The following is a 13,705-nucleotide window of genomic DNA, read 5'->3' as shown; positions in this document are numbered from 1 at the left end:
ACAGTCTGCTGAGGAAGTCTAACAAGTAACACACCTTGTGTCTCCTTGTACGAAAAAAAACACAGAAGATTTCTTTTTGGAGGAAAACTTTTCCACCCTACACTCAGAGTGGAATGAATACCCTGTGGATCTTACACCGCATTTGTAATATTCTCTGAAGCAGAACTGAATATAATTCTGAAATAGTCTGGAAAAGCAATTTGCAGTGACCCCACGCATTTAGGGTTTTGGAAATTGATGTAACAGGATCAGCTACACTCACTTTGAGTTTAGCTGAGTTCAGAAGAAAAACTATTCTATCCTTTTTTAGAATCTTCATCCTATATACCTTTATTTATCTTTTTGATAATAAACACAGTATACACAGGCAACTGGCAAGTTCACTGTAAATGTACGTAGCAATCCAATAGTCATCTTCCTTTAAAAGAGGAGGTGCCATCTAAGGAGATAAATTATTTGCCTCTTATCAGGGCCACATTTCAGAGAATGGAAAAAATAAAGCAAAGCCAAAAGGAAACAACTACCTTACCTTTCCTACATACTGAGGATCTGGTCCCATATGTTCTTCTAAAACAAAGAACTGATTCCACACCCATCCACGCTTTGGACGATGATGAACTTCTGTTTCACCTTCTATGTGTTTGGTTTGATTTCTGGTCACCTTGATGGAGCCATGATGAGCAGCTCCATAACACCTCTGCACAAAACAGAGACAAACTAGGACTGGGCAGATACAAGATGTACTTGTAATTCTCATTGTAGGATAGGATTCCTGTTCAAGGTTCTCTTTCTCTTGTCCTTTTCAGCTGTAATCCTTCAATAAGTTCCCAAGAAAGAAGGTGGAGTCTGCTTCAGAAATACAGTCCAAACTGGGTTTTTCTCCTTGTTCATGGTTTAGCTGCCCATTTGGGAAAGCTCAAATTATATTTACATTATGAAAAACTGACTGGAAAAATTGGTATTTCTTCTGAGGTCTTCACAATAGAGTTCCACAGTCGGCCATTTTCTAATATGAAAAGGAAAGAAAGACACTTACTCATCACTAAAACCAGCAATTTTCAAGTTTCTGACCTTAGATTATACTCAAAGACTAATCAGTCAGTCAAAGACTCTCATAGGAAGTAAAAATTTCATTTCAATCCTTCCTGTAAAAGTATTTCCTGATTCTTTATGTTAAAATACTGTAAGCATGGGTCTAAGTCATGTAAGACTTAGCATGGGTCCCACAAGCTGCGAAAACACTCACATCATTAAAACCTGGATGATTCAGAACAGTTCCTTTGGTTTTTACCTACAAATCATTGACCTGGTCTGGCAGTATAACAAAATCACTGCTACAGTGTCATTAAACAGAGATTGCTAAATCATGAGTTTTTGATGTTCTATACACCACACAGACATCCAGCTTGATGAAAAATACCTAGTCTGCAATGGGTTTTGAAAGAATGCCATCAAAATGGGCTTTGAAAATTCTGAGTCAATACTAGAGCATAGTGGCAGGAAGCTTCAGTCAAAATGTGCATTTTTTCACCTTGCGCTTTATATAAATTCCAACCAATATAATATGGGACATCATAAAATTACATCATACTGACAGGAAGCTCATGTTGTTTTGATATCAGTATTTTCAGTATATTGACAATATTTTTACAACATTAAAAAGGAAAATGTAACCTTTTATACCACAATAGCAAAATGTGAATATATGTGGAAGTTGATGTAGCACTTAAAGCCAAGTATCTTGAGAGTAAAATATTTCTTCAACCTTAAAAAAACAGTCACATTAAGGTAACTATTTGTTCAGTTATATGATGATAATGTCAAAGATTCATATCAGTCAGCCCATCAGGAGTCTGAAAACATGCCACCGAGGCTATAAAAATTGGAATTTTTATTTTGTTGATTTTCTTTGAGTATCATAAAGCTACATAAACTGAAACAAAATTGAACAAATTTTGTTTATGGGTTGCATAAGAATGCAACAGAATAAATTCAAAATCCCTAAAGAAGAACTGAACAAGAATTTAGAAATCAGACAGAAAAATATTGCCATGGAAGAAAAATTATTAGGTTTCTTTTGGCTGCAATTTTTTTGAACTTATGTATCTTTCAAGTCCATAATGGAAAACCAAACTTCTTAGCTGAGAACAATTCCTTGTCAGAACAATGAGAGAATACTTCAGGACTACTGCATATTGGAAAAAGACAGAAAAGTTGTATTTTCCATTGCTAGTACTCAGTTCAGGACAGTGGGTTTTGCTGAAGTAAAGAAAAAAAACTTCAGTCTGTTGTGGTTGTGCAGGAGCTCAAAAAGAAATTCTGTATGGCATTTTGAACTGAAAAAAAAAAATTTAGACATTTAGCATTACTCTACTTCTTGTTTTCCATAGCACTGTAGTCTCTCCTCAATCCTTGTGAAGTCTAAGACATAATTCCCTTAAAATCTTGACATTTCATCTTAGAAAAAAGATCTATACAACATGAAGAATTATTACCTCCTATAAGTTCAAAAGTGATTTAATAGGATTTTTTCTTTACAGTTAAATGTTGTATGATGTCTAAGTTATACCAGGGACACAATCCAGACTTTCTGGGTCACACATTTCTTTCTGAGCATATCATGCTTCTTTCTTAGTTTCCTTGTCTTTCTGCATTCTTTGCTGATTCTTGTCAGAAATATATTTTTACCTTGAGGCATGCACTTTCCTTGTATAGATTTCTGTATATACAGATGAGCTATTTAAATAGATTAGTCATTGTTATACTTTAGATGTACATTAAAATTAAGAAGTACCACGCAAAATATTACCATTCTAGTTTTATCCATTCAAGCATTATTTTCCTTCCCTTTGTTTCCATCCTGATAAATGCCTGGGAGCCATTCATTAGACGACAGGCAGCAGGCAATAACTTAAAAATGGTATGTAAAGTGCATTGAGGTTTCTTAGAATAGCACATTTAAAATATATTTTAGATTATTACTACCAAGCTTTCTTCTACAAAAACTGTGAGAATAGTTGTGATGAAAAATTTTTGCCTCATAAAAATGTGTATATGAATGCAGAAGTTACCAACAAATCAAGATTTATTAAACAGACTTTTGTTTCTCTTTCCTCTCAGAAGTCATCCATAGAAAAACAAAACAAAAGAAAATCAAAGCAAACAAACAAACAACCCCAAAAAACCCACCAAACCAACCAAGATGGAGCTTGCAAACTGTTATGCCACAGTCACATACAAGCCAGGTCAAATATTAATATTATATGTGTATAGATATAGATATGTGTGTACACATGTATACTATATATTATAACTAATATACATTTATATTATAATATTAAATATAATATAAAAATATATTGGGAAAAAGAGATTAAAAAGTGCAGCAAAATATGAAGTGCTCTTTAATCTGAAAAAGGGTCTGTTCATCTTAGCATTAACATTAACTAGGAGGCAACACATTTTTATTTAATAAAGCCACTATTTTATTAAATTAAATTAAGAGATTTAATTTTAAACACCTGAACCCAAAATTAAAGTTTTAAAATCCTTTATTCTGAACAAATATACTTATTATTATTATTAATAATAACAATAACAACAGCAGCAGCAGCAGGAAAAAAAAATCCAAAAACATTACAATATTTACTTCCTGTTATAATCATACTTAGAAGTTCATGCCTTTGACAGTTCCTGAATTGTACATGAAGCCTAAAGAATAATTTCCACTAAGACAAATTCAGCAATTAAAAGAGGAGGGGTTTAAAATGAATATTCTTTGAAGCTTTACACCTCTGGTAAACATCTTTAACATCAAAGCCTAATTAATGCTTAGTACGAAGGTCCTTATTCAGCAGTCTTCTACTAAAGGTCTAGAATAAGCATTCAATAAAAACTTGACACCCACCCCAAAAGAAACCTCAAATCTACCTTGAAGACAGCAGATTGTGTCTACAGGGAAAAGCTCATATGGAAACACTTCACACAGTTAATACAGAAGAGACAGTAAAACAAAGACTAAACAAGCAAACTGTGAACAGAGGGCAAAAAAAAATAAATGAGCTTTCTGAAATCCCTTCAACTGAAGCTAACATACTGAGATGCTGCCTGCTCATTGCTCTTGTCTGCAGCTTCAGAGTAAGTGTCCTGATTTATGGCTTTTGTTATAAAGATGAATCCAACTCCAGAGTAGACTTGTGTTATAGCTGTCTCCCGAGAGCCCTCAGGAAAATGAGTTATGTTGCTCAAGAGACTGTCAGAGTGAGTTAAAATTAAAATAAAGAATTAAATACAATGAGGTGGGAAATTTCCACCAGCATTGCTGAAAATCATTTCAGCACAGTAGTTACTACATAGTGTAAGACACTATAATGAACACCCAGGAAACTAATAGGAGCACAATGATGCAAAATGTGTATTGTTTCACCATCACGAGGAGATGCGTCCTTTTTAATGGGTACTTGCCCTGAATCTCAGTATCCCTTATCTTCTATCAAATTGACCCACATCTGAATTCTTCTGAATGGTTGAGTTTTGCAAATGCACATTCAGCACAGTTCAACTTATCTTTTATACATCCCCTTTCAGTTCCATGGTGACAGAGTGACAATTAGCTATGGAGCTTGTCATAAATTACATTGCTCATATGCTTTCTGACTTCTCTCTCTGCCCTCTGCCCTGTAAAACTCCTATCAGAAAAAAAAAAAAAAAAAAAAAAAAACCAACAAAACAACAACAACACCAAAAAAAAAATAAAAGTGATTATCAAAATTTGAACACTTTCAATTCACTGTCAATGTTTATATATAAATAATCACCCAGAAAAATTTTACTTCCTGCATTGCCTGTGTTTACCGTTTATTGCCAATATTACATCCTTCAGCAGTGCAGAAACAATGGTGTATTGACCTGGATACCAAAGGCAGAATAATGCACAGAAAGGAAATTTGAATGTGATTTTTTGTTATATCCTTTGAATAAGAATTTGATAGACTGCCAAGAGAATATACGGTATTCCTGAAAACCTCAGGTAACTGGCATAAAAAAAAAAGGGTCATTTCTAGGCAGATGAAGGAAAGTTGTTAATCTATAGATGATCTCCATTCTCTATTCCATAGGCTGATAGGGCTGAGTTATGGAAAATTACACAATAAACTGAAGCACCAAGTTCTTCTCAGCCCAGGTAATAGAGACACAGTATACAATCGTCTGTCTTCTGCACATGCTAGTCAATCTGACAGAAGTAGTGACAAAACTGTTTTGGAATGCATTTAAAACTCTATTACATGTTGCTGCCTTGCATCTTCATTGTTTTTTAGTGGCAGCTAAGTGTATGAGAGTGAAAACAAAGAAAAAATATATGAAAATGGCCTGAAACAATTTAATAGTGATTCCAATAACCAAAATTGTGACCGTAGTTCGATATTGACAGACCTTCAAGAAATGGGAAATTGGACTCTTTTTTATACTTCTATGGCATAAGGAAATTTCCATTACTTGATAAGATAATTGCATAAAATATCAAACTCCTAAATTCTTGCTAAATTCATTTGTAGGTATATTACTATTCAGAAAATAGTCTTTATCACTCTGGAACTGGATCAGTTTCCTAAAGAAAGAGAGATTAAAGAGCATTAAATACCCCTCTCTTCACCCCTTTAAACCAGCAATTTGAGCTGATGGCTGTAAGTTATCAAGGGGTGTTTTTTCTGGTACCACTCTTTCACATATGCACACAGCATTTTGGTGTGTGTATACATGTATTACTAGCATTAATAATTAACCATAACTATACATGGTTACTAGCATTTTGGTAAAGAGCATATCTAGTCACAAAAGCCCAAAAAGTGTCTATAGTGACCTGGCACCAACTATTACTTTACCTATGAAACTATTCTACATAAACTGCCCTTTACAAAATAAATAGAAACAATCAGAACAAAAAGAAAAAAAGAAATAAAGGCACTTCCATTAAAAATAAAAACTGTTCGTTCATATATGGACACAAAAAATCTCTTGTGGAATGAAAAGGATGGGTAAGGGGAATTTAAAAAAATCGGATATTATTAAAAAATAAATAGCACGAGAAAAGAAAAAAGAAAAATATACAAAAGAGACACTGAGAAACTGGAACACAAATTGAGACAGAGAAGCAGATTGGAAAGTTCAAGGGAAAACAGCTGAAGCTGTTAGAGATGTAAAAAATCCAGCAGTACAATGTCAAAGAAATGTAAGAAATATATTTAATACAGTTCAAGAGAAAGACAGCTGAATAAAGAAAATACGAATTTGGAATAAAAATCATGAAACAAACTCCACAGGGAATATAGATTTCTGGAAACTGGTATGCTGAAATTGGCAAGAGAAGTACAAACCTGGTATATTTTTTTCCCTATAATTTTTACATTCCATTACCCAAAAACCTCTTCTAATGTCCACATTTTCACATACAATTCACAGATGAAGCCAACTGACACAGATCAAGTCAACTAACACATTTGATATAAATATATATATATATATATATACTTTATAGAGAAATAAAACAGTAAAAGGACAACTGTAGAGGCTTAATGATTACAGGTTGCTATGCAGTAGGTGCATATTCTTAGAGTCAATTTACAATCAGAGAAACATATTATACAAAATTAGTTACTTAGATGAGTACATCACTCTTGCTGACATTGCCCAAATGGAAATCAAGAAAAAGAAAAGTCTTTTTTTTTTTTTTTTTTGTCTTCTCCTCCTTGGTCTCCTATCTACCCACAAAAAAAGGAACAGTTATGCCACAAGATCAGGAAGAAACAAAAAACTCCCAGCCATATCCCAGAATACTATTAAAGAAATGGAAATCACGTATTTTTTGTAGTTTTGGGAATTCTAAAACAGCAAAAACAAAACAACACAGAAATCTTTCACATGGGTAGGCAAGCTAGCTGGTCCTCTAACAGAAAGACAATTTGGCATTACAGATAAGGGTTTTATATGCCCCAATACTGTCATTAAATACCGAAGAATAATCACTGCAAAGGTAAAAATAAGCTTCTCTCCCCAGTAGATTTTTCAAAGGTAACAACAGCATTTAGCTGCAGAGTTAGCATTGAGTAATTTTAAATTATTTCAGATAGCAAAATGTGATGGATTTTTCAACACCATCCTGACTGACATACATACATCAAATAATCCATACTTATGAGACTCCATTCCTCCTACTGGCTTGGAGCTCCACAGAGACAATGCCAGAAGCCTCCATTAATTCTAGAGGTTGTAGCACCTAGCATTTCCTCCAAAAGTGTTCACAATGCAAGCTATTTTTTGAAGTCTAAAACTTTCTCTTTTTCTCTTTCCAATTTTCCTTCCATTAGAGGCAGATATTATTTTCAAATATTGCTTTTATCTTCAGTTATGTATTTCATAAGTTTGATTGATATATTTTTCTAAATTAATATCTCTTGTTTTAGTGACTCAGCTCCATTAGCTTTGAAGTCAGAGAAACTGGTGCATTACTATTCTGTAAAGATCACACAAAATAAAGCTTAGGCATCTTTTTGGATTAACAACTGCTGAATAAGTAATTAGCTTTTAAATATTTCAGTAGGTTTCAGAAGCCTAATTGAAAGTTAGTGGGTTTGTTCATATTTGCATTATATGTTTGGTTTTAGGCAGTTTGTACTTAAACTTTTAATCCAGCACAAGTACAGACTCTTCTTTGTTTCCAGCACACAAGGTTAGTCAGATCCATTCCTTTGTAAAAATATTATATTATATTATATTATATTAATATCTTAAGACTCAAAAATGAAAAAGATAAGACTAGGGATGACTTCATCAGCATTAACACCTTGAGTTTTCCAGGGCTTTAATTTGTTTATTTGTTTTTAAGTTTTCTTTTGTCAAGACAAAATAGAAATTTTCAAAACTTTTCTTTAAAATCTTAGCAGCAGCCCTAGTAATAAACCAGCATTGGTTTGATTCAGGTCCCAGATAGAAGTTAATTTTTTTTTTTCACTTTTATCTCCAGCATAAGAAATAATTACACTATTCAGAATCTAGACTGCCTGGTAACTTAGTAAGCATTAAAAACTTACCTGGTTGGCTGGAAAAGGTAGAATCAGTTAAAGCTGGGGTCACAAAAGAAAATGGACATCATAAGAATAAGAGCTTTTTCGACCTCATTGCTGTCTACAACTTCCTCACAAGGGGAAGCAGAGGGGAAGACACTGATCTCTTCTCTCTGCTGACCAGTGACCTGAGAAAATGACATATACTTGTGTCAGGGGAAGTTTAGGTTGGATGTTAGGAAGAGGATCTTCACCTAAGGGCTGGTTAGGCACTGAAACAGTCTCCCCAGAGACGTGGTCACATCATCAAGCCTGTCAGAGTCCCAAAAATATTTGGAAAATGCTCTCAGGCACATAATGTGACATCTGGGGATGTCCCGTGCAGGGCCAGGAGTTGATGGCCCTTGTGGGTCCCTTCAAACTCAAGATACTCTGTGATTCTACAATTATTAATAAAAGAGGTGTCCCATTCCTTACAGAAGGAGGCATGAACTCCAGTTCCAATTTTGTTATGAAGGGAGTTGTAAGGACAGCCTAGCAGCACCTGCAATTAAAAGAGCACAGAAATGCTGAACTAGTGCAAGCAATTCTGGCCAAACACCTTCCCACCTGGATTAAAGGAGATTAGTAGTGTTTCATCTAAATGGGCTTCACTAGGAAAAGAAAAACAAACAAAAAACCCCCACTGGAATTCTACCTAATGTACCATGAGGATGAACAAAGTGTGAAAAGCCAAATGAGGCACAGAAGATAGTTAAAAAAAAAAAAAAAAAAAAAAATGGAAAGGTTTTAACGTTGCTTATGGCAGAAGAAATTTCTGAATATTTACTGGGCTAGCATCTGATTTATCATTCCTTTTTTGAAGAATAAAATAGACTGTCAAGACTGTTGTGTACAAGGTCTTAAAATAGCAGATTTATTAGGATTCAAGGAATTTGTAAAAATCGATGTAAACTCACGATCAGGGTACTTTCTTCTGGTACTGTGCATAGCTTATCACTTTACAGAAGCTTTAATTGATTTCTTAATGGATAGCATCAACTGAAGGACCATTCACAAAAAATGAAAACCAGCCACATTACACTATGTGACTAATCCAGCGCCTTATATGGCCAAGGAGATTCTAAATGATCCAAACAAAGGATTCTAGGCATATTGACTCCCAATATGATAGAAAACTAGAAAAAGAAAAAAGGAAAAAAGAAAAAGAAAAAGGTGATCCAACCACACAAAACACTCTATTTTAAAAAGTGTTATCGAAAGAAGAATGGTCTTGTTTTAATCAACAACAATATTTTTTTTTAAAATGTGGTGAGGCTAGTCTCTTTTATATACAAAAATATTTGATTTTTATAGACAAACCATCAACCCTCCATAACAAAACCCTATCAGCCTTTGAAATTTTCCATAGAAGAGGGATTATCATTGCCAGACTACAAACAGATGAGTCATATAACATCCTCACCTGCTGAAAATATATCAGAACCACTGTGCAAAGTTTTATTGTCACAGTAGGATTTTTAAAAGTTCATCTAATTGATGCTTTGGTTAAATGATGTGCAAGATGAACTGTGTTCTGCTACGCTATCTTTTACACTAAATGTGAGTGGTTAACTTTAGAGATGACTTAAGGATCCTTGATTTTTGAAAAAGCATTGAAGATGGTTATTAGAAGGCATTCTTATATCCATAAATAGGCACAGGAAATTATTAAACACTACAAACCAAGGGATTTGATACCTTGTTGACCAAATAAATTTTATGAGAGTTAAATGAGTTATAAAAAAGATCTTTCTCAAATCAAAAGGAATCTGAAAAGTTTGCAAACAAGACTGAAACAATTCTTAACCTGCAAACAGAACTGCAGATACACAGGCAATCAATGCTACAATGAACAGGTAATCTAAACATGACATTAAAACAAGATTAAAGGATCCAGTGCCATCCTCAGTTAGCATACAAAACTATTTTGCCTACAATAAGCAGGGATATGGAAACTAGAAGATAAGATAAATGAAATGACATAACCAACAACTGAAGAAATATTTTTGCAAATATATCCATATGATTTGCACAGAAAGTGACTGTCAGAAGCACAACAGAGTAACAACACAATTAGCCAGATAAAATCCAACCACTGTTTCTGTCAATATATTTTCACAAACAGTTATGCTAGCCATGACCTGCTGTGAAAGGAAAAACTTTGGAACACAGAGAGATGATTCATTTATCTGACTCATGTATCTCTCTTTTACTCAACCAGAGAAAAATTAATCTACATTTATATCTGGGATCCATGTATCTAGTCAAGGGTAATACAGGTATGCAAGGCAGTGCAAAGGCCCTTTTATATTCCCAAAGCAGCAGAGGCTTTTCTTCTGTGTCATTTCTCTTCCCAAGGAACTTGCTAGCAGAATAAAGATCTCCCTGATTTCTTGAGTCATTCCTCCCGTATATTAAGGTCAGGTCACCCAATCAGGGAACAAAGCAAATACATGAGACACTGATGAGCAATTACTTAGTTTAAATGGAGAGAACTTGCAATAGCCCACTTGTGTATAATCCACATGTACTGTTTGTCCTAACAAATTATTTCTCGAAAATGAATAGCAAGAGCTCCTCTGAGCATTATGGTAGCATCTCACTGACTAGCGAAAAATAAAGAAATGGAAGAGAGATCTACTGCAGATATTTGAGGCTTCAGAAGCAGTTAAAGACATTTACCTCTTATTCTTTGCTAGCAGTTCAGCACTGCACTTTAAATTCCTGAAAATCATGTATGCTATTAATAATATTGTTACAGAAATCTTGATAATACATAATATACAGTATTTACAATTTCTTTTGGTTTCTAGGCTACACACAACTGCAGAGAAATTCCTTGCCTGGGTTAAGCTAAATGAATAGGTGTTCAAAACACACCAAATATGGCAGAAACAGGAAACAGACAAGTTAGAGACAACCATGAGGAATAGCTCAACTTCACAGAGACCTGTGAGGGAAGCAGCTGAATTCCACAGATCATCCAGGAGCATATGAGGGCTTTTTTGGAGTCAAGTCTTGCAAACTCCACACCACCCAGATGACTATCTGAGTGCTACTCTTTATAGCTGAGACTACCTAGGTAATGTTACTGAGCTTGGGTGTACTTGTAGAAAAACTAAGATAAATAAGGAAGAGATTAATTGTGGGCAGTGATACTCCCATCACACTTTAACTCAGATGTCCTTAAATCTATGATTTCTCCTGTGACATTTCTTTGGCCAAACATACTAGAATCACTGTTAACCACACAACCTTGCTACTCTGATGTCTCCACATAGATTTGCATATTTTATATGTGTGTACTTATGTGAATAAAATTTCTACAAGCTCCCATCTTTCATTAGTTGCACTGGTCTGTTTAAATTTCTAATTAAATCTTCCCCAATTAATTAATTATTGCAAACTTTTTAATTTCCAGTACTCAAAATTATGGACAAAAACCCCCCAACCAACCAATCAACCAACAAAAAAAACCCCCAAATCCACAAACAAACAAAGAAAAAAGCAACTATGCAAACAAACAAAAAACCAAAACAAAAAAAAAAAAAACTACCAAAAAAAAAACAACTCAAACCCCCCCCCAAAAAAAACCCCACAAACCAAAACAACAAAAACAACAAACCACAAAATGAAAGAAAATTACAAAAACAAAAAAAAACCCAACCTCCTCAACCAAAAAACCCCAGTCATTAAGAACTCTTTATAGGCACTATCATCACATTTCAGTCCAACAACTGAATTCAAACTTCTTTAATCTTAATAATCTGAATATGAGGAAGAACTTCTTTACTGGAATGGATTGCTGTGGACTCTGCGTACTCTCCCTCCCTGGAGATTTTCAAGAACCATCTGGACACAATCCTGTGCAATGTGCTCTCGGATGACCTTGCTTGATCTGGGAAGCTGGACCAGGTGACCCACTGGGGTCCCTTCCAATCTGACCCAGTCTAAGGTTCTGTAATCTTGTAGTTTTTCTATCAGAAAGTGAAAATCCTATGTGTGCTGATTTGCATTGTATATGTATACACATATCTTTTCTTTCTTTAAGGAGAGAGGTATCCATAAAAAGGATGAGTGGAATGTTTTTTCTGTCTCAAGAAACTGTGCATTTTATAACACAGCATTTGTAAAATAGGCAAAAAAACCCCTATAAAAATAACAATGTTCAGCTATCATGGAGATCAATATTGACACGAGGAAAATGGTGACATTTTCTTGTGTTTGTCTATTTGATACTTTGTTTTTTCTAATATCTATGCATATTATCACCACTTTCATTCTCAGGATGGCAAAAGGACATAAAAGCAACCACAAGAAAAAAATTCAGCTGTTTCAATTTTGATTCATGTAGCATTATCTTTGAACACATAATATTCCATTATATTAACTAATAAATGATGCTATATTTAAGTAATTTATTAAAAATTAGTTTTGTGCTAATACTAAAACACACAAAGTCATGCTGATTCTCACTCATGTTTCAGAAGAGAAAGACTTATTTCTAGATTGTATTTTACTGGTTTTCCAAAGCTTTTTTTTCTGAGGGAAAGAGCCTGTTCTTCATTCCAGCTAACATAGGGTTTTATAACTTTTATGTTACACTTTTTTTTTTTTTCCCCTCCCTTGATATGTCATCTCAAGCCTTCCTTTAAAAGTTCGCTGTTATTCTAAAATAGGGATTTTTAATTTAAACCAAAGTCAGACCTTACTAATGATCCTAAGATTGAGTTTCATACAGTGGACAATTCTCATAAACAAGTGTAAGATTTAAATAGCAAACTATACTAAATATACTAATCTCACTGATTTGCTACAGATTTTTGTATATGCAACTTTATCTCATGCTTGTGAAAATTTTAGCCTTCATTCTTGTCCTGACAACTTCACAGGAACATATAAACAGGTAGAGAAAAAGAGGTTTAATGTGCAAGCCATAACATCAGCAAATCCTCAGAAACAGAAGGGGAAAGAGAATCTAGGTTAATCAGTAGGATCATGTCTTTGGTTCTGATTGAGCAAACAAAAAAAGACTTACTTATCTTTAGGCCTATTAAAGAAAATCTCATTCACATTAATTGGCTTGTCTGACTAAAACTTCGCTTAAAACGGAACGTTTTAAATATCATGTAATTGGTGTTTTAATGTTGTTAGAAGAACAGCTTCTATACACAGACAATATCATACGTACAAAATCACCAGAAAAACTTAAGAATGCAGAATTCAAGTTTCAAAACATGTTTATCTTCCATTACCACAATGATAGTCTAATGACAAGTAAAACCTTGTAAGATCATTTGGAGATTGTTCAAGAATAAAAGGCATGGTATGTAATTCAAGACTTTCTACTGCAAGTTGAAGATTTTAAAGATATAATTTACTTTTTGTGTAAGGATTCTTTGCATCCAGAGAGAGCCTCAGACTGTAACTTATATGTTTTCTGGAGTTAGCTTTTTTGGTGCAAATGAGCAGGATGAGGGTTTAGTGATGTTGAGCATTATTAAAAGAGCACCAGAAAAAGAACTGAAGGACTAGCAAAATTGCACGCTCACTTTAAGATGGAAAGCATTTCACAGAAAGGATACATATCTGAGCAAGGATTT

The 13,705-nt window shown here is 34.1% G+C and overlaps 1 protein-coding gene and 1 long non-coding RNA gene across 2 annotated transcripts in view; one reads left to right on the top strand and one right to left on the bottom strand.

The window, feature by feature from the left end:
* CDH18 (cadherin 18) overlaps positions 1–836 on the bottom strand; it is a 159,245-nt gene extending 158,409 nt beyond the window's left edge. The window contains exon 1 of the mRNA XM_066326304.1: positions 530–836. Within this exon, the coding sequence (XP_066182401.1) occupies positions 530–757 (228 nt within the window). The 5' untranslated portion in view covers positions 758–836. The remainder of the gene's footprint in view (positions 1–529) is intronic.
* A 4,779-nt stretch (positions 837–5,615) lies between these two features.
* On the top strand, positions 5,616–5,960 carry LOC136368361 (uncharacterized). The gene is made up of 2 exons (XR_010744842.1): positions 5,616–5,751; positions 5,819–5,960. It is a non-coding gene; the product is annotated as an uncharacterized lncRNA (long non-coding RNA).
* The last annotated feature ends 7,745 nt before the right edge of the window (positions 5,961–13,705 follow it).

The sequence above is a fragment of the Sylvia atricapilla genome, chromosome 1, assembly GCF_009819655.1.
Source record: "Sylvia atricapilla isolate bSylAtr1 chromosome 1, bSylAtr1.pri, whole genome shotgun sequence".
Classification (NCBI taxonomy): Eukaryota; Metazoa; Chordata; class Aves; order Passeriformes; family Sylviidae; genus Sylvia; species Sylvia atricapilla.
Note: the sequence above shows the minus strand (reverse complement) of the source record. Positions and strands in the feature narration are given on the sequence as shown.